The 21,633-nt window shown below is 39.4% G+C and overlaps 1 protein-coding gene across 23 annotated transcripts in view; it reads left to right on the top strand.

Moving 5' to 3' along the window:
* TTN (titin) overlaps positions 1 to 21,633 on the top strand; it is a 268,315-nt gene that overhangs the window by 21,200 nt on the left and 225,482 nt on the right. For all 23 annotated transcript variants that reach the window (XM_063115514.1, XM_063115619.1, XM_063115522.1 and 20 more), the window contains exons 15-40: positions 1,159 to 1,440; positions 1,696 to 1,761; positions 2,499 to 2,757; positions 2,923 to 2,983; positions 3,098 to 3,313; positions 4,261 to 4,403; positions 5,336 to 5,541; positions 6,092 to 6,325; positions 6,431 to 6,675; positions 7,543 to 7,829; positions 7,951 to 8,115; positions 8,218 to 8,386; positions 8,492 to 10,185; positions 10,332 to 10,613; positions 11,254 to 11,520; positions 11,616 to 11,888; positions 12,010 to 12,273; positions 12,366 to 12,626; positions 13,971 to 14,231; positions 14,760 to 15,023; positions 15,117 to 15,377; positions 15,507 to 15,767; positions 16,172 to 16,432; positions 16,964 to 17,105; positions 17,195 to 17,360; positions 19,919 to 20,150. In XM_063115514.1, coding sequence (XP_062971584.1) covers positions 1,159 to 1,440; positions 1,696 to 1,761; positions 2,499 to 2,757; positions 2,923 to 2,983; positions 3,098 to 3,313; positions 4,261 to 4,403; positions 5,336 to 5,541; positions 6,092 to 6,325; positions 6,431 to 6,675; positions 7,543 to 7,829; positions 7,951 to 8,115; positions 8,218 to 8,386; positions 8,492 to 10,185; positions 10,332 to 10,613; positions 11,254 to 11,520; positions 11,616 to 11,888; positions 12,010 to 12,273; positions 12,366 to 12,626; positions 13,971 to 14,231; positions 14,760 to 15,023; positions 15,117 to 15,377; positions 15,507 to 15,767; positions 16,172 to 16,432; positions 16,964 to 17,105; positions 17,195 to 17,360; positions 19,919 to 20,150 — 7,222 coding nt within the window. The remainder of the gene's footprint in view (positions 1 to 1,158; positions 1,441 to 1,695; positions 1,762 to 2,498; positions 2,758 to 2,922; positions 2,984 to 3,097; positions 3,314 to 4,260; positions 4,404 to 5,335; positions 5,542 to 6,091; positions 6,326 to 6,430; positions 6,676 to 7,542; positions 7,830 to 7,950; positions 8,116 to 8,217; positions 8,387 to 8,491; positions 10,186 to 10,331; positions 10,614 to 11,253; positions 11,521 to 11,615; positions 11,889 to 12,009; positions 12,274 to 12,365; positions 12,627 to 13,970; positions 14,232 to 14,759; positions 15,024 to 15,116; positions 15,378 to 15,506; positions 15,768 to 16,171; positions 16,433 to 16,963; positions 17,106 to 17,194; positions 17,361 to 19,918; positions 20,151 to 21,633) is intronic.

Raw genomic sequence — 21,633 nt, 5'->3', positions numbered from 1 at the left:
ATGCCGCTGAGGTCTAGTTTCTGAAACTTGCTCAGCAGGGTGAGCCTAGAGTAACAGGTGGTTATCTGACACTTCTGAGGAAGCACAGATCGTTACAGACTTCTCTGTGCTTCACGTTTCAAATATAGCTCGAACTCAGTTGTTTTGATTACTACTGTTCTAATGATTTTGTAAAAGGTATAGTTTTATAAAACTATACCTTTTAGTGTCCCTTATGCTGTGAGACATTTCAGAGTAACTTAACTGCGAACATATTTCAATAATAAAGACAGACTTTGAGAAATCTTATGTTTGTACACTTAATATAGTAAAGTGAAGAGGTGGTACTGTGTGGTAGTTGGGTTGGATTATGGAATCAAACAGTCCTGGGTTAGTGTCCGATCTCTGCCCCTTATTAGTTCTGTCCTCAGGGGAAAGTAGAAATATATGTAAAATTCAAGCGAATATGCAAGTAAAATACATGTAAAAACCTTAGTAAGTTGACAGCACATAAAACACTCAATATTAGTAACTATTGTTTTTATTTTACTCATCTAAGAAATAGAATCCAAACCTTTTATGCCTTCAAAGAATTATCAGGTACATAATGCCTATATTTGGGATAGTCCCAAATTACTATTAAAACCAATCATAGACAGCAACAGAATAAAAATATTAAGAAAGCCTTTACAATATTTTTTCAGAACCTCTCTATTTTCACCTTTCATACAAATTTGCGGCTAAACCCAAATGTGCTTTTTCAAAGTAGTTCTTAGGAATTTACTAAGTATTTTAATAATTTCTTGATTTTGAATTTCCCACTGTATTGTTTTCAAATGTAGCTTTTACTGGGATAGTTAAGTAAAAATTCACAACTGAGCTTTAGAAGATCCTCAGTTCTGTAATGTAACCGCTGTAAACTAAAGAATTCTTAATAAACCTCTTTTGCAAAGATATTTTAAATGTATTTTATAAACTAACAGCAATGACACTGAGCTTGGTAACTGGCTTATCTCTGACTTTTCATTAACTCTGAGTGATAATGAGAGCATTAAAAAATGTACCATATAGAAAATAGACTCATGAACAGACTCTGGGAATACTAGTGGCAAAGGACTTCTGAGTGATGACTCAGAGGACAGTTAAGTGACTGTATTTTCTGATTCCCTTTCCACTTAGGCATCGATAGCCGGTAGTGCTATTGCCACATTACAAAAAGAGTTGTCAGCCACATCTTCTACTCAGAAGATCACCAAATCGGTGAAGGCTCCTACCGTGAAGCCTGCGGAGACTAGAGTCAGGGCTGAGCCCACCCCCTCGCCACAGTTCCCTTTTGCTGACACACCAGATACTTACAAGAGTCAAGCTGGCATTGAAGTGAAAAAGGAACTGGGGCTGAGCATCACCGGTGGCACAGTCCGTGAAGAGCGCTTCAAAGTACTGCACGGGCGTGAAGCCAAGGTTGGTCCCTGGGTAGCACACTGTTTCTTAACCCCCCCGTGGCGCAGAGCCAGGCGTTGGCCAGTGTGTTCTGCAAAAGCATTCGCCAGGAGTCTTGCCTTCCTCCTTTACCATGCTCACCCTTTATTTTATTGAGAATGGTACAGGTCAGAGGTCTTTTTCTCAAATTATTTCTGTAATTTTGCATGTGCTAAGAGTTTATGAGATTTTCCCTAATTTCATGACATGTTGTAACATCCTTTGTAAAAATTGTAGGTAACAGAAACAGCGAGAGTACCTGCACCTGTTGAAATTCCTGTTACTCCACCAACTTTAGTCTCGGTGAGTAAAGAAGTTGATTGTGTTGGACCCTATTCATATCGTGTCCGGTCAAATCACTTCAATATATGTTTGCAAAGATCAGTTTCTCAAACTTCTAGGAAAATGGCATCAGTGAGTTTACAAATTCGGATTTTAAGATCATACACTATTTGGCAAGAAAAAGGAGAATGTTGTGTGGCAACCATCATATATATATTCAACAGATTGAATGAGCTTCTAATATGTGTAAGGCATTATTTCAGGCACTAGGGAGATATAAAAACCAGTCCAGCCCTCTTTGAAATTTTTGCTTTTCCATCAGAGAAAATGTACGTGAACAAGCATAATAAAATATAGAAGGTGGTAAGCACCTCAACAGAAGGAGAGTCCATGGGAAGGATAGGCAGTTCCAACTGGGGATGATGTGGGAAAGCTTTGTGGAATAGGTAGCATTTCCTGCTGAGCCTTCAGACTTTGTTAGGATTTGAATATGTGAGAAAAATAGAGGGCACAGAGCTTTCCTATTATATGATATTAATTTAATTCAACCTTAGGGACTTGGAAATACCTTACATTGATTTCCAATAGGGAATATTCCAATTTCCAACAGAGCCTGTTTACTAATTTTTCTGGAGTCCTGATTAAAAGACCGTTATGTGGCAATATGCGCGTGTTCAAATCCCACATTTGTCATAACACGTAGAAGTGATTAATGAATATGCACACATATCATTATTTCCTTTTTCTTCTCTCTTCAGGGCTTAAAGAATGTGACTGTCATAGAAGGTGAATCTGTCACCTTGGAGTGCCACATCTCTGGCTACCCATCCCCCACCGTGACATGGTACAGGGAAGACTACCAAATCGAAAGTTCCATTGATTTCCAGATAACCTTCCAGAGTGGAATTGCTCGTCTTATGATTCGCGAAGCCTTTGCAGAAGACAGCGGGCGATTTACTTGCAGTGCTGTGAACGAGGCTGGCACAGTTAGCACGTCCTGCTACCTAGCTGTGCAGGGTCAGTGGCCACCCTCCCACAGTCCCCACCTGACACTGCTTTCCACGCACCTCATAATAGCGTTCCCTTTTGGAATTGGGGAGTAGCTTACAGGGTTAACTTAACTGTCAGTGCTAAGCAGGGATCACTAATGCCTCACTTCAATGAGACATTTTTGTCTTCTAGTGTCAGAAGAGTTTGAAAAGGAAACAACTGTGGCTGAGAAATTTACCACAGAAGAGAAACGGTAAAACATTCTCTTGCTAATTAGCTACTGTCCTAGTATAGTTTTGATTTTCAATACTTTTAATACTGGCAAGTTGCAACCCAGGAGCTAATAGGAAGAGAATTCTCTTTCCAGCTTTGTCGAGTCAAGAGATGTGGTCATGACTGATACTAGCATCACAGAGGAACAAACAGGCCCTGGAGAACCTGCCGCGCCTTTCTTCATTACAAAACCAGTGGTCCAGAAACTGGTGGAAGGTGGGAGCATTGTGTTTGAATGCCAGATTGGCGGCAACCCAAAGCCCCATGTCTACTGGAAAAAATCTGGTGTTCCTCTAACCAGTGGATACAGGTATTTTGATGGTTGAATTTGTGTGGTATGTATATGAAGAGATGTAGAATTTACTTGCCCCACCAACTCATGAACATAGGCTCTTTCATTGTGGAGGCTTCATAGTTTGTTTTGAGGTATTTTCACCTTTTTGTACAAAGTCTTATTAAGAAATAAAACTATGCGATAAAAGTGGACGGAAGATATGATTCTTCACATCCCAGTTTAATTCATTGATAGTGCTAGTGAAGTACAGAAAACAATGTGGATTTTTACACAAACACAGTCTAGTCTTTCAGAAAGGATTTAAGACAACTTTCAGTAAAAACGTTTAACAAAGTTGCTAAAAGATAAAAGTGTAGGAGTCATGTGATGAAGAAAAAAAGCTAGTTATGTACAAAGATCTATGCTCCTAAGTTTTCTGCATTAGAATATAAAATTTAGCTCCGAATTTCTTGCAATTTTAGATAAAGAAGAGCAACCCAATAATCTAAAAATATAGGTGTTGTACCTTAATAATAGGAAATATAGTCTACCAGAGACTTAATACTGCAACGTTTAAAGGAATTTGTTGTTTTGGCTATTCATTTGATCTTCAAATGCAGTAATGAACAAAATAATGAACAGCATGAAAATACCTATTGTTTAAATGACCTCATCATTTACTAACATAAACTTTGAAGCCACTTATTTCCATGTCTGATTCTAGCAATATTCTATTATTTATTTTAAAGAATGTAGGAATATTCTTTAAAATAAAAATTTTAACTTGTCTGGCCCTCATTACTCATGTCCATGAGTTTTCCACAATTTTCAGCAATCTCATAGTTGTAATCTACACTGAAGCTTAATCACATACTTAGGATCATTGAATTTTATACCACAGATCCATTCACAAATAAGTCCAATACTTTCACTCACATAAGAGTTTTTTGTGAGTGATTTTTTATTTGTTTATTTCCATAAAGATACAAAGTGAGTTACAACAAACAAACTGGTGAATGCAAGCTGGTGATTTCTATGACTTTTGCTGATGATGCTGGAGAATACACTATTGTTATTCGTAATAAGCATGGAGAAATTTCTGCATCTGCTTCCTTGCTTGAAGAAGGTATGTGCAACTCTAAGTAGTTCCTATGTGCATGATAAGAATTAAATGCAGGGAAGCAGATGTGATGTGCATTTGCCAAGAGACCTGTTGCTATATCCTGGTTCTGATACTTGGCCCCAGCTGTATAGGAAATGTTTTAGACCACATTGCCTCAAAAGCCATACTGGTGCTAAACTTCTAAGGTTCTAGCAATAGTTTCCATTTGGTGCATTTGTTTCTAGGCATATCATGCCCCTGAAGATGCAGGGATTCTAGATTAGTTGCCTTCCAGGTCCAGGCAGGTAACATTAGTAAGCACGATCAGACCAATGGCAAACTGGAGAGTATGTGCCTTGCCTCAAGGAGGCGGTAGTTCCCCTCCTCCAATGTGTTGTTGCCAGACCTGCAGGTTCTAGGCTCAACGTGTCTAGAGCTTCCAATATTTTTTTAAGAAGCTGGATATCAGGATTTTCAATGTTCATAATTTGAAAAAAAAATGTAATAGCATTCATGCCAAACAAAATGTGTCTGTGGGTCACCATTATCTCTGCTACTGGTTCACATTTACAGTGGACCATTTGTCTCATTCAACATTCCTTAGAGGAAGTTACAGTATTATCCCCAGTAAGCAGATCAAGCACTCAAGACGGAGAAAGGTAAATGGATTCCTAAAAGCCACACAGCAAATTAGGAAGACCTCTAGGGTAGATCCAAAAGGACTGACTGTTACTAAAAATTCTTTCTACAATAGTGATGGCTGGTTTGACTTAGTTTAAATTTGGTTTCAAAATTCAATCTGATAAATATTTATTGAGCACTTTGACAGTAGGAATTTGGAAAATCGGGCTTTTGATTACCAACTTTCACCAGTGTAGGGCTTGCCTGAGTGAATAGTGTCATGAATGCCTTTGAATAAGGACATTAAAAAATTAATTTATGTTCTTAACTTCTAGCTGAGTATGAGTCACTGATGAAGTCCCAGCAAGAAATGCTTTACCAGACACAAATGACTACATTTGTTCAAGAACCCAAAATTGGAGAAACAGCACCTGGGTTTGTTTACCCTGGGTATGAAAAAGAGTATGAAAAAGAACAGGCCTTAATTAGGAAGAAAATGGCCAAAGATACTGTAATGGTCAGAACTTTTATAGAAGACCAGGTGAGTATAACAATAAAAGCCAAGTAAACCATTTCATGAATTATGCTTTACTCCCACAATCCCCCTTTTTTGTTTGATATTTTCATTTTCAAGTGATGAGGTCAGAGTTGGACAACTATTATTAGGTCCAAGTTCTCTGCTGACAAATTTCCTTAATCTTCATGACATGTTGCACCTGTGACTTTAGAAATAGGGATTACCTATACGCTACAAAATATGACTTCAGAAATGGGAATTATATACACTAAGGAAAAGACAACTATTAACACAATTAAGTTTATTAATGCCAAGATCTCTTCATCTGTATGATGAACGTCCCAAATGTAACCCATACTCTTGGAATACTATTTTACCCTAGATACTATAGCATTCACTGGCAAAGATGACTGTAATGCAGGTTTAAGAAAACAAAACAAACGAACAATCTCTAAACTCTTCTCCAAATTAAAAACTTCAGTCAATTCTTAACTCTGAAACTAATACATCTTTTTAAAAATTTCTATCAGTGGAGTATATCTTTTGAACAAACTATCATCTTTTTACTGCATAGGAATTTCATATTTCTTCCTTTGAAGAGAGACTTATTAAAGAAATTGAATACAGAATAATAAAGACTACATTAGAAGAACTTCTTGAAGAAGATGGAGAAGAAAAGATGGCAGTTGACATTTCTGAATCTGAAGCTATTGAATCAGGATTTGATTTAAGACTCAAGAATTATAGAATTCTTGAGGGGATGGGTGTCACTTTTCATTGCAAGATGTCTGGATATCCATTACCCAAGGTAAAATAGAAACATTTATCATACCTCCATGCCACAATAAAGATACAAATAAGTTACAATATAGTTATGTAAATTTTATTCATATACACATGCTATTCTTTGCAGATTGCATGGTACAAAGATGGCAAGCGCATCAAACATGGAGAAAGATACCAAATGGACTTTCTACAAGATGGCAGAGCTAGTTTGCGTATACCTGTTGTTCTTCCAGAAGATGAAGGAATCTATACAGCATTTGCTAGCAATATTAAAGGAAATGCCATTTGCTCAGGGAAGTTGTATGTGGAGCCCGCTGCACCGCTTGGAGCTCCGACTTACATACCCACACCAGAGCCAGTGAGCAGAATCAGGTAGGACTTGAAATGACTTTGGTTGTTTAGTATTTAAATTGTCTTAAAACACCAGATATCCCAGGAGCAAATTGCTATTGCATGAGAAAAATTCGAGGGCTGACATAGCACAGAAACTTACCATTCGCAACGCTGACCATTGCCAAGAGTTTTTATTTCTTGTGCCTGTGTAAGATGAGCAAAGAATTTTTGTTAGTGGAGCACACTATTCATTTTCCTGGTGCTATAGGTAATATAACAATAGCTCTCATTAATTTAAGACCTGCCCTAATTAATACAGCAACCTTGCAATGTGGGGATTATTATTATTATTTTTGGAAATGGGAATACTGAGGGTCTGGGAGCCTATGAAGATTGCCGCAGTTCATCCAGCCTATAAGCGGTGATGCCGGTATTCAAAATCCAAGCCAGCCTGGCTGCAATGTGTAGATAGGGTTTTGTGTTGTTTTGTTTCCAAATATAATTTTATGTTTTTCCTCCTCTTAGATAAAAAAAGAATATTTTTCCTTTTTCATAAATTTGTTCATTGGTTTATTTAACCATCCAACATTCATTAAGATGTTTTTTGTAATTAAATCAAGAAGGCATGGTGACTAATTAAACCTAGATGGTGAGAAAAAGACAGCATTACAGATTATTCCAAGATTTTGAGTCTGGGTGCCCAGATGTGTTAAACAGGATTGAGGATATAGGAAAAACATAGCTTTGAGGAAATAATAGTATATTCTGTTTTGAACGCCAATAAGTTTGAGGTTCCTTCTAATACGTACAAGAATTACATTCTAAAGTAATATTAATGAATAAGACAGAGGCTTGTTTGATGTGCTGAGTTTTCTTTATACCTCATGAAAATATTCTGTTTTTCAGATCTATCTCTCCACGTTCAGTGAGCAGGTCTCCTATACGCATGTCTCCTGCAAGGATGTCACCTGCACGGATGTCCCCTGCAAGGATGTCCCCTGCACGGATGTCCCCTGCACGGATGTCCCCTGGACGTAGGCTGGAGGAAACAGATGAGTCACAACTTGAGAGACTGTATAAGCCAGTCTTTGTGTTAAAACCTGCTTCTTTCAAATGTTTAGAAGGACAAACTGCCAGATTTGACTTAAAGGTTGTGGGTAGACCTATGCCAGAGACACTCTGGTTTCATGATGGTAAGTATGATAAGTTTTTGCTCACAAATTGTTAAATACAAAAACAAGTTTATGTGTATATTCAACAAGTTTTTTAAAAGTATTTTAATATCTGCTTTCTTTTTTACTTATTTTTTGACAGGCCAGCAAATTGTCAATGACTATACCCATAAAGTAGTCATTAAAGAAGATGGTACCCAATCACTGATTATTGTCCCTGCAACACCCAGTGATTCTGGGGAGTGGACTGTGGTTGCCCAAAACAGGGCAGGCAGATCTTCAATTTCAGTGATTTTAACTGTGGAAGGTAAAATAAAATGAAATGGAAATAAAGAAATGTACCTTGTCACTGGGCTATAAACAGGTATTTCAGCCCTACTCACTCTAAATTGTGACCTTTCTCTTTCAGCTGTGGAACATCAGGTAAAACCAGTGTTTGTGGAAAAACTGAAAAATGTCAATGTAAAGGAAGGCTCCCGACTTGAAATGAAAGTCAGAGCTATGGGTAACCCCAACCCTGACATTGTATGGTTGAAAAACAGTGACATCATTGTACCTCATAAATTCCCAAAAATCAGGTAAGTTTTTTTGGAAATAATAAAACTAAGCTCATTATACAAATCCAATAAGCAAGGAAATGATAATACTTCTGTATTGATGATTTTTCTTGTCGCGTTTTATAGGATTGAAGGAACCAAGGGAGAAGCTGCCCTTAAAATCGATTCCACTGTTAGCCACGATTCTGCCTGGTATACTGCAACTGCTATTAATAAGGCTGGCCGAGACACCACAAGATGCAAAGTAAATGTTGAAGTTGAGTTTGCAGAACCTGAACCAGAGAGAAGATTAATCATCCCACGAGGGACATATAGAGCAAAGGAGATTTCAGCCCCAGAACTGGAGCCCCTCCATTTGCGGTATGGTCAAGAACAATGGGAGGAAGGTGACCTCTATGACAAAGAGAAGCAACAGAAACCGTTTTTCAAGAAAAAACTCACTTCTTTAAGACTCAAGCGCTTTGGGCCTGCCCACTTCGAATGCAGGCTAACACCAATTGGTGACCCAACGATGGTGGTGGAATGGCTTCATGACGGAAAGCCACTTGAAGCAGCCAACAGACTCCGTATGATCAACGAGTTCGGGTATTGCAGCCTTGATTATGCAGCTGCATATTCCAGAGACAGTGGCGTGATTACTTGCAGAGCCACTAACAAATATGGAACAGATCATACATCCGCTACTCTTATTGTTAAAGACGAGAAAAGTCTTGTGGAAGAAACTCAATTGCCTGAGGGGAGGAAAGGCTTACAGAGAATTGAAGAATTAGAGAGAATGGCTCATGAAGGTGCACTTACGGGTGTAACAACAGATCAAAAAGAAAAGCAAAAGCCAGACATTGTCTTGTTCCCAGAGCCAGTGAGAGTACTTGAAGGGGAGACCGCTAGATTCCGCTGCCGAGTGACAGGCTACCCTCAGCCCAAACTCAACTGGTATCTCAATGGGCAGCTCATCCGCAAAAGCAAAAGGTTCCGAGTGCGCTATGATGGCATTCATTATCTGGACATCGTGGACTGCAAATCCTATGATACAGGTGAAGTCAAGGTCACCGCAGAAAACCCTGAAGGTGTGATAGAGCATAAGGTGAAACTCGAGATCCAACAGAGGGAGGATTTCAGGTCTGTCCTTAGGCGAGCTCCTGAACCCAAGCCGGAGTTCCATGTACATGAACCAGGAAAACTGCAGTTTGAAGTACAAAAAGTAGATAGACCTGTTGACACCACTGAAACCAAAGAAATTGTGAAGTTAAAAAGGGCTGAAAGAATTACCCATGAAAAAGTGCCTGAAGAGTCAGAAGAGCTGCGCAGTAAGTTCAAGCGCAGGACGGAGGAAGGCTACTATGAAGCCATCACCGCCGTGGAGCTCAAGTCTCGCAAGAAGGATGAGTCCTATGAGGAGCTCCTGAGGAAGACAAAAGAGGAACTTCTGCACTGGACCAAAGAGTTAACCGAAGAGGAGAAGAAAGCCCTTGCTGAAGAAGGCAGAATCACAATTCCAACTTTTAAACCTGATAAAATTGAACTAAGCCCTAGTATGGAGGCCCCCAAAATCTTCGAAAGAATCCAAAGCCAAACAGTGGGCCAAGGCTCCGATGCACACTTCCGGGTCAGAGTTGTGGGGAGACCAGACCCTGAATGCGAATGGTACAAAAATGGTGTAAAAATTGAGCGGTCTGACCGAATCTACTGGTACTGGCCTGAAGACAATGTTTGTGAATTGGTCATCAGAGATGTAACTTCTGAGGACTCTGCCAGCATCATGGTAAAAGCCATCAACATAGCTGGGGAAACCTCAAGTCATGCATTCTTACTCGTCCAAGGTAATTTGAATATCTTTCATTTGAGGGACCTGTCTCTATGTATCCATGAATAGCCATTAGTGTATTTCTTTTCATTTTCTTTTCCCGTAACTCACATTGTGAACTGAATTTAATATAATATGCTTTTTTTTTTCTTTTTCTTGTAGCCAAGCAATTGATCACTTTCACACAGGAATTACAAGATGTCGTTGCTAAGGAAAAAGACACCATGGCAACCTTTGAATGTGAAACTTCAGAACCATTTGTCAAAGTGAAATGGTATAAAGATGGTGTGGAGGTTTATGAGGGAGATAAATATAGGATGCACTCTGACAGAAAGGTTCACTTCCTCTCTGTACTGACCATTGACACATCTGATGCTGAAGACTACAGCTGTGTACTTGTGGAAGATGAAAATATCAAAACAACCGCTAAACTCATTGTTGAAGGTAGTAGATAATGATTTCGTTGTTTGCTTAAGTTTTAAAGTCACCCTTAGTAGGTGATAAAATTAGCTATGCAAATTTCCTTTCATAAAAACAATTATTTGGGAATTGGATACAAGTTTCATATCCAGAATCATTAATTTATGTTCCTTATTAAGAATATTGGCAATTTGAATTTTTTTTAAAGCAATTCTATTTTGATGTCTTGTTTTAAAAATTTTTTTAGTTCAAATATAACTCTCTACTTTCAAAAATAATTTTTAAAATTAAAATAATTCCTTTGGGGCCGACCGTGTGGCGCACTCGGGAGAGTGCGGCACTGGGAGCGCAGCGGCGCTCCCACTGCGCAGGTTCGGATCCTACATAGGGATGACCAGTGCGCTCACTGGCTGAGCGTGGTGTGGGCGACACCAAGCCGAGGGTTGTGATCCCCGTACTGGTCACAAAAAGGACAAAAAAATAAATAAATAAAAAATAAATTCCTTTGTATTAAAAATGTACTTCTCAGTTCATCAGCAGGTAGGTATTAAGATTGTTTCTGACAGTATGGGGGGGATAAGAGACATAGGCGGCATTGTGTCTATCCTGAGTCTGAATGCATCATTCTCTGAAGAAATTGATTTCTCTTTATCTTATACTTCAGGTGCGGTTGTTGAGTTTGTGAAAGAACTTCAGGACGTAGAAGTTCCAGAATCATTTTCAGGAGAGTTGGAGTGTATTGTATCTCCAGAAAATATAGAAGGCAAATGGTATCACAATGATGTGGAGCTTAAATCCAACGGCAAATACACAATTACATCCCGCCGTGGACGTCAGAACCTCACAGTCAAGGACGTAACCAAAGAAGACCAGGGAGAATACAGCTTTGTCGTCGATGGGAAAAAGACAACCTGTAAACTTAAGATGAAACGTAAGCCTTCTTGTTCCTGTCAGCCTGTGGTCAGCATCATTATGGTTTATTGATGAAAATGATCCTAACATTCTTTTTCTCCTTATATTTCACAGCCCGCCCCATTGCTATCCTACAAGGACTTAGTGATCAAAAAGTCTGCGAGGGTGACATTGTTCAGCTTGAAGTTAAAGTGTCCTTAGAAAATGTGGAAGGCGTCTGGATGAAAGACGGCCAAGAAGTGCAGCCCAGTGACAGGGTTCACATTGTGATAGACAAACAATCTCACATGCTGCTCGTTGAAGACATGACTAAGGAAGATGCTGGAAATTACTCCTTCACCATTCCAGCCCTTGGGCTCTCCACCAGTGGACGCGTCTCTGTCTACAGTGAGTGTTACTTAACAGAGTTTTATGTTTCCATTCTCCAGTGAAGTAAAGAACTTTAAGGAGCAGACACTTTATACAATGCACATTCATAATTCTTTTATCTTTTTGTGTGGTTTTGCAGGTGTTGATATGATAATACCTCTAAAAGATGTTAACGTGATTGAGGGTACCAAGGCTGTGCTCGAATGTAAGGTCTCAGTTCCTGATGTGACTTCTGTTAAATGGTACTTAAATGATGAACAAATCAAGCCTGATGACCGCATACATGCCATTGTCAAAGGCACTAAGCAACGACTAGTGATTAACCGAACGTATGCGTCAGACGAAGGACCTTACAAACTAATGGTTGGCAGAGTTGAAACCAGCTGTAATCTGTCTGTAGAAAGTAAGGATTATTTCACTTTACTAATCATTATTTTAAGCATTCTGCTTTCTCAGTGCAATAATAACCAAGTGATTAATTTATTTTTTCCCCAGAAATTAAAATTATCAGAGGTCTTCATGACCTTACTTGTACAGAAACCCAAAATGTGGTCTTTGAGGTTGAGCTGTCCCACTCAGGAATTGATGTCTTATGGAATTTTAAGGACAAGGAGATCCAGCCCAGTTCCAAATACAAAATTGAAGCACATGGAAAAATATATAAATTGACAGTTCTAAATATGATGAAAGATGATGAAGGAGAATACACATTTTATGCTGGAGAAAATATGACATCTGGAAAACTTACTGTGGCAGGTTGGTACATTTATCGTTTAACCTAAGTTCTTACGTGAAGTGGTTGTTCTAATTTAAGGAATTGTTTTCTGTTTTTTCCCAAATTCCATCAGTTTCCCATTTCCATGCCTCTGCTTATGCTGTTCTCTAAGCCAATAGTATACCCTCAGCACTGTCTCCAGCAGCCTAAATTCCACGTGTTCTCCCAGGTCTACCTCAAATGCTACCTCCTCCATGAAGCCTTCCTTAATCTCCCCATTTGTATAGGATCTCTTCCTCCTCCAAACCCACATGTGTGTGCCTCTTTCATGACCCTTATCATATACTCATCTTATTCCCTGTTTCCTCTTCCCACACCAGAGTATAAATTCCTGAAATCCGGAATTGCTTCTTTCTCTTCGTTTTATACTCGAATATCTTGCACATGATAATAAGTGTTTGCTGAATTGAGTTTTACTTAAACTTTCCTGTTTGAAAAGTTTATTTCTTTTTTAAGCACTCTGCTTCTTTAACCTTTGTTTCTTTTATTTACTTCTTGCTTTTTTATGAAGCCTATGAGTATTTTTAAAATACAACTCAATGTAGCTGTGTATCTCTTTCTTATAACATGAAGTGTAAATAAAACCTTTCTCATTCAGCAGAAATCCTTAGCTTTACAATGAAAAAATCAGAAATATAAACTAATTGTCAACAAAAAACTAGAGGTCATCATTAATTTATTTGGTTCACTACAATTTAAGTATTGAGTAGTTGAAGTACTACATTCAGATTAAATTGTGCTGTCCATGACATCTGGTATATAAGCAAGTCATATGGTAATGATGTGTCTTATTTCGTATGGAAGTTTCATGGTTTATACTTTATTGCATTATAAGGTTTCCTCAGAGATTTGACCATGAAAAGACAATGATTTTTACTATACAGGAATCCCTAATCTTATAGAAACGTTGATGACTTGTACATTTTGTTTAGCAAATTTTTTTTCCAATCAAATATCAGACATATTTCCAGGAAATGATCTTTAAAAGACCAAGTAGAATGCTTTTGAAGAAGATGGATTTGAGTTAGAGGCCATCCATGTGGTATGCTGTGCATTATGACTCTCAGAATTCCAATTAATCTAACAGTTCCTTTTCCTTCACAAAACTTTCCTGACTCCAGAATTTTCCCTGATTATCAATCATGCATACTTACAATAAGGGATTTCTGTGGTGCTTTCTCGATATGGATAAAAACAATCTTATCAGACATTTCATAATCAAACTCATGTTTTTCAATTGATATTGTATATTTAATTGTGCAAGAATTTCTTTATTATGTAAATATTTTTTAAAAATTCACACTTGTACTTGTCTTGTTCCGAAGGAGGGGCCATCTCCAAGCCACTCACAGATCAGACTGTAGCTGAATCTCAGGAAGCTGTGTTTGAATGTGAAGTTGCCAACCCAGATTCCGAAGGCGAATGGCTGAAGGATGGCAAGCATCTACCTCTGAGCAACAACATCAGAAGTGAATCCGATGGCCACAAAAGAAGACTTATTATTGCTGCCACCAAATTAGATGACATTGGAGAATACACCTACAAGGTGGCCACTTCCAAAACATCTGCTAAACTCAAAGTTGAAGGTCAGTTATATAATAACAGGTTTATCCTTTTCAAATCATATTACATTTTTGACATCATTTTAAAGGCCTATGGTATGACTATTTTGGATACCATAAATCTTCATTTCATAAAATTGTTATAAATTCTCTAAACTTTTCTTTCTGAAGCATCTACCACAAGGTCAAAATTGCTTATCAGATGTGTCTGTGTGAAGAAACCATTTCTTAAGTTCTGTGAAACGGCTAAGTTAAACACTCTGATTCTTCATTCTTCTTTCATCCTTCACCAGTCTGTTAAGCTATTAGTTTATGGCTATGCAAACTGTATCTCATTCATCTATAGAAAAATCATTGCACAATGTACAGGTCTAACTTGATCCCAGGTTTCCCTAAATAATCTCAAGGGGTCTTTTGTAAGAGGTGCTATATAACTGCAAAAATTTTTATAACCATTCGTTTGCAAGATGACTTGGTAATAATCTTGTTCAGGACTTCTCTCCTTGATGATATTAGCTATATTTTCTAAACCAATTATAAATTTGTCCCCAGCTGTCAAAATTAAGAAGACTCTGAAGAATCTCACAGTGACAGAGACACAGGATGCTGTTTTCACTGTCGAGCTTACACACCCCAATGTCAAAGGTGTCCAGTGGATAAAAAATGGGGTTGTGCTGAAATCTAATGACAAATACAATATCTCAGTCAAAGGAGCAATTTACTCTCTGAGAATTAAAAACTGCACCATTATGGATGAGTCTGTTTATGGCTTCAAGCTTGGACGGCTAGGGGCCAGTGCCAGACTGCACGTTGAGAGTAAGTCAACTTAGAAACACTTTACAAGTAGCCAAACCATTGTCACTATTAAGTTAAGCACATCACTGAATTTCTCCAACTTTCCTAATTTAGCTGTCAAGATCATTAAAAAGCCAAAGGATGTGACTGCCTTGGAAAATGCCACCGTTGCCTTTGAAGTCAGTGTTTCCCATGACACAGTTCCAGTAAAATGGTTCCATAAGAATGTGGAGATTAAGCCAAGTGACAAACACAGACTGGTCTCAGAAAGGAAGGTTCACAAGCTCATGCTGCAGAATATTGCCCCCTCGGATGCTGGGGAATATACAGCTGTGGTGGGGCAGCTGGAGTGCAAAGCGAAATTGTTTGTGGAAAGTAAGTATTAAGCAGCCCTTCAGCACTTTTCCTTGATGATCCCTGTGCCGTCATTTGCTTGTTTGCTTTGCTTCATCTATTTTTTTTAAATAAAATCTGTTAACTGAAGTACTCTCCAATTTTCCCAAGCATTACATATTACCAAGACCATGAAAAATATCGAGGTGCCTGAGACCAAAACTGCCTCCTTTGAGTGCGAGGTGTCCCATTTCAATGTCCCTTCCATGTGGCTGAAGAATGGTGTGGAGATTGAGATGAGTGAAAAGTTCAAGATCGTTGTGCAGGGGAAACTCCACCAGCTGATCATCATGAACACCAGCACAGAGGACTCGGCGGAGTATACGTTTGTCTGCGGCAATGACCAAGTCAGTGCCACCCTGACAGTGACTCGTAAGTAGCAATAGAATATTCAGTAGACTCATTGTTATTTCATATCCTACTTTTTCTTCCTGACCATTTAATCCACTCGAAAGTCCTTGACTGAGCATCTACTGTGTGTTCACACTGAGTTAGGCACTAGCATCTCCACTTGGATAAAATTTCTCAATTACAGTAGCAATGAAAGGCTACGTAGAAAGATGCTCCAGAGTCTGTCACTTGATCTTTCCGTTCTTCTGTCAGTCAGCATTGTCCTGTACAGGATCACATGGAAAGTACCAAAGCTCAGATCTCTGAACTGTAATCATGTCAACAGATGTGCTAAAAACATTCCAAGTTTTCATTCTGCACTTGTTATAAGCCACATCATATTTACGTAAAGTCTCCTTGGGTGTTTTCCTTTTTCCCCTTTGCAGCCATCATGATCACATCCATGCTGAGGGACATCAATGCTGAAGAAAAAGACACCATTACTTTTGAGGTGACAGTGAACTATGAGGGCATCTCTTACAAATGGTTAAAGAATGGTGTAGAAATTAAATCAACTGACAGATGCCAGATGAGAACCAAAAAGCTGACACACTCACTGAACATCAGGAATGTTCACTTTGGGGATGCTGCTGACTATACCTTTGTGGCTGGAAAAGCTACATCAACAGCCACCCTATATGTGGAAGGTATGGCTTCTTCATAAATGTCATATCCATAGGAAAAAATGTCAACCATACTGTATAAAATGTTTGCTCATCAATTGATGAATAGATAAATAAAATGTGGAATATCCATACAATGGGATATTATTCATTAATAAAAATAAAGTGTTTATACATGCTACAATGTGGAAGAACTTCGAAAACTTTATGCTAAGTGAAAGAAGCCAGTCACAAAGGACCATGTATTGCATGATTCCATTTACAGTGTATGAAATGTACAAAATACACAAATCTATAGAGATAAAGAAGATTGGTGGCTGCCTCAGTCTGGGGGGAGACGATGAGAAGAGTCTAGGGGATGATGGCTCAGGGATGCATTGTTTCTTTTTGGGAAAATGAGAATGTTCTAAAATCGATTGTGGTTATGACTGCACAACTCTGAATACACTGAAAGCCGTTGAATTGTATACTTTAAATGGGTGAATTGTATAGTTTGTGAATTATATCTCAATGAAACTATTAAAAATGTTAATTTTTTGACATGCTGTCTTCCAGCTCGTCATATAGAATTTAGGAAACACATTAAGGACATTAAGGTTCTTGAGAAGAAGCGAGCCATGTTTGAATGTGAAGTTTCTGAACCTGACATCACTGTACAGTGGATGAAAGACGGCCAAGAACTGCAGATCGCAGACAGGTTCATTGTGTTGTCTTGCTACATTCCGGTAACTCCCAGGTTCCTCTGAGTCATTGTACATTAAACTCCTATTTCTGTTTTACCCACAGAATAAAGATTCAGAAGGAGAAATATGTCCACCGCCTTCTGATCCCGTCTACCCGGATGGCTGATGCTGGGAAGTACACAGTGGTGGCAGGGGGCAACATGTCAACCGCCAACCTCTTTGTAGAGGGCAGAGATGTTCGCATTCGAAGTATCAAAAAGGAGGTTCAGGTATTGTCTACAGAGGGAGTTTTTTAAAAAAATCCTCACTAGTCCTTAATCCATAGTTTTATATTTTAATTTTTGGCTTCTAAATTTTCTAACCACAGTCTTTAAAGAATTAAATCAGCTCATCCCTACTGGCTTAGACTCTTCTACTGACATCAGTTTACTCACAGTTCCTACTCACTTAGGGAATATGTTGTGTCTATAGCAGCTGTAGAAACCACACTGTCTAATAAATGGCTACTTGCCAACAGAACCAACCAGAAAAGAACTAAACCTTAAGTTGTGACAGTCACACATCAATTAGAATTGAGGAATTTAGGAGTTTGGGTCAAGATGGCGGAATAGATGGTCACCAGCATCACTCTCTCCCACAAGTCAACCAATTTACAACTATAAAGATGTAACAACAGCCAAGCTGGGGCCATTAGAGCTCAGGGAAAGAGGAGGAGAGACCTACTGAGTTCATGAAGGTGGGAGAAGCCATGATGAAAGAAAGAAAAAACTGCTCACAGCATTTCATGCCACAGCCTCTTTAAGGCTGGAGCTGCTGAGCTCATGGAGCAGGAGCCACAGAAGCCACAGTTGTGCCTTTCAGATGGAGTTGCTTCAAGGTAGTAGGGGAGAAGAGGGCCTTGGAGGCCCACAAGAGAGCAAGACCACTAATAGGGTTCCTGTGGACCTACACAGGAATGAGGAGCCAGAACAACTGAAAAAAGCCATTCAGAGGCTAGTGAGTCATCACAAGGGACCGGCCCATGGCCAGTCCCATGAGAAGTGTTTGGAGCACAGGCAGTGGTGGAGACGGCCCCACTGGGGGAATGCTGGGACACAGCAAGGACAGCCGATCTGCCCCCCAATCAGCACAGGACCACTCAGAGGAGACTCGTCAGGAATACAGAATTGCATGGGGTGCAGTTTGATGAAAAGACTCAGGCCCAGATCAGAGTTTCTACACAACCCAGGTGCACCAGGTCTCTGGAGAGCCGTAAATACCTATAAGGTCAACCACCAAAGCCTGAGCTGCACATAAAACCTTCCCTAGGGAAACAGCAGAAAAGCAGCAATTTAGCTCAACCACAAAGCTCAAGTACTGGTTCCCACAGGAAGTTCCCCCATTTTGGAGTAAGCAAAGGACAAAAAATTAGTTCCGGCCCAGGCACACCACCAGTGCCTTTGAGCCTGCCAGGGGACCTGAGGCTGGAGGTGGGGACCAGACCCCCTGCCCACAACCAAGCATACCACCAGTGCCAAGGAGCATGCCAAAAACATCACCTGCATGTGGGTGGCCCACCACAGCCACCACAGTAAACACAGCTGCTGCGAAGGTGGCTAGACATCACAACCACCACACGGGTGGTCTACCAGCTACTGGAGTGCATTGACACAAGGAGAGTTACCAGCAGAGGCCAAAGAAAAGAAGAGGATGTCTCTCTCCACAAAGCCCATTCCAGAGTGACAGAAGAAGCATCTGCTCTATGATAATATTGGGGGACCTGAACACACCTCTCAGCATTGGACAGATCATCTAGGCAACAAATCAACAGAGTAACCATTATTCTTTCAGAAGGAGAGAAGAGATCTAGGGTTATCAGTGGTGGGAGCAGGGAGGGAGAAGAGGATAGGGAGAGATTGGACAAGGGGCATAAAGAATAAGTACAATTTATAACAATATATATACTAGTAATATTGATTTGATCAACATACATCAACATTGAATCCCCCAAAATATGCATAATCAACTATGATTCAATAAAAAAAAAATAAGGAATTTAGATCAGGTGATATTTTCTCAGAAGGTTTCTATCTATGAAGAGGCACGTGTAGAGGGACTTGGTGGCTGGGCACACTTCCTGGGAGATCTAACAGGAAGCCCAGTCCCAGCAATGCTGGATTCCTGGCAACAATGCTGAGCAAACACTCTTGCTCTCTGCTACACTTGCATGCCTGTCCTTATGGATGCTAGTCTTCCCAAATGATATAATGGAGGGAACATGTTCAGAGAAAGTTCATTTGAGTTCAGCTTCATTGAACTCATCCAAAGGGGACCAGGATTTAGAGGTCTTAGGACATAGTGGGAAAACCTTCAACGAGGACTCAGATAACCTGGATATGTCTTCCATCTTTTCTTTTCCAGTTCTGAACCTCCACTTTTAAAATGAGGATAATAATTTCTACCTGGCCTACAAAGTTATTGTTCATATCATATGAAATCAAATTGAATAGTAACTTAAAAGAACTCTGTAAATAATAAAAAGCCCCCAGATAGAAAGCATCAGTATTTCTGCTATTATTAAGTAAGAAGGGAGCATTTAAGGATGAACTAATTGTTCCTTTGGGACAGATTCCCTCCTCAGTGCAGGTGTAAGCATGATTCTTTACAAAGGAAGGTTGGGTACAGTTTGTCCAAGACTAGGCAGGAAAAGTTAGAATGATATAATCAGCCAACTTATTATATCATAACATATAGGTTTTGCATGCTCTTTAAATGAATTATTTTAGAAGTGCGTTAACTGAGAGGAAACCAGGGCTTCACTTTTCTTTTTATGCTGCTCCATTAACAGGTCATAGAAAAGCAGCGTGCTGTCGTTGAGTTTGAAGTCAATGAAGATGATGTTGATGCCCACTGGTATAAAGATGGCATTGAAATCAATTTCCAAGTTCAAGAACGACACCAATATGTGGTGGAGAGAAGAATCCACCGGATGTTCATCTCTGAGACCAGACATAGCGATGCAGGCGAATACACCTTTGTGGCAGGAAGGAACAGGAGTTCTGTTACTCTCTATGTCAATGGTACGTAGGGAGAAATTTTAACATATTTGGTGGATCCATTGGGAATAATCCTCCCCTCTAAGTCACTAAAGTTCTTATAGTGCCTGGATAATATCTAAGGAAACCATGATACTCGTATGGTTGCTGCCACATTGATCTAAACATTATACCTATGGAAAAGGGAGGGCAGCTGTTATAAGGACTGTTGAGATGTCATTTCCAGAAAATGCCTAATGGCCAGATCCTCATTTAATTGATCAACATTATTGATTATCCACCATGTATCAATTATAATATACCCCAAATGGGTTTCTAGATACAAAATTAAACTGTTTTAGTTCTCTGCCTTCCTTCCACCCTAACTGCTTAAGTACTAGTAGCACTACCTAGCAATAATGGCATTTCCAGCCTCTGGAATGGAGTGCCTGGGAAAACCCAAAGGTCTCCTTTAAGACCATGAATGTCCTAGAGAGCCACAGACAATGTAAAACTGGGTCCTCTCTGCCTCAAGCTCTAAAGCCGGGGCTTTTACTGTGGAGGGGGAATTCCATATGCTACAAAGCAGTCTTGAGAAGCCTCGTAACAGCCCTCAGGGGAATGCCATTATACCTCTGCTTTTCTCATTAGAAACCTTAGAGCTAAATTGGAGGCTGGCCTAGATCTGAGACTAACCTAGATACACAGAGAAGAATGGAACCTCCCTTCCCTATCCTCATCTTGGGCCATATCGCTCAGAACAGTATACCCCTGAGGCAGATGCAAGAACATTAAGGATGATGGTGAACCACATTACCAGCATTCGCTGGGTCCCTAGATGATCAAATGGTCACGGCATCCAGTTATTATATCTCTGTGATAGTGATGGAGAAACTGAAGCACAGAGAAGAAAAGGTCTTTACTATGGTAGTGTCAGAAATCAGCCCCACAGAAGTTTTTTCTCCCTACTTCTAGGTTCCATAACTACCCAGATCCCCTCACTCATCACGACACTAAAAACGTGCTTTAATTATCATAATAGGAAAGCTGAATTTTGTTAAATCTACTTAACTGCATTTAGCTAGGTATGAAATAATCATTCATTCATTCATTCATTCATTCATTCATTCATTCATTCATTCAATACTAGCTGATTGCATTTCACTGGCACCTGTATATGATGAAATGACTGTGACATATGCGCAAGTACTCACAAAACAAACAGACATGCATGGGATGAGCCACCTCACCACATGATTTGTCCAAATGACTTTTAAAAATAGATAGCAAGTTGTTCTAAACTTCCTTAGGGTATCATCCATTACTACTCCCCGACTCCAACCAGGAACTAGGGTAATCATGCTTATGGTTTGAAACTCAGAATTCTCAGCATCCCCAAAATATCAAAAATATCATTCTGAAGCTGCTCCCTCTACACGAGGACAAAATTCCAAGTATTTTCCTCCTTCATGCACAAAAAAATGTTTTAATATTCTGAGGCGAGTAAAGATATCACAATTCCAAAGTT

The sequence above is a fragment of the Cynocephalus volans genome, chromosome 1, assembly GCF_027409185.1.
Source record: "Cynocephalus volans isolate mCynVol1 chromosome 1, mCynVol1.pri, whole genome shotgun sequence".
NCBI classification, from domain to species: Eukaryota; Metazoa; Chordata; class Mammalia; order Dermoptera; family Cynocephalidae; genus Cynocephalus; species Cynocephalus volans.
Note: the sequence above shows the minus strand (reverse complement) of the source record. Positions and strands in the feature narration are given on the sequence as shown.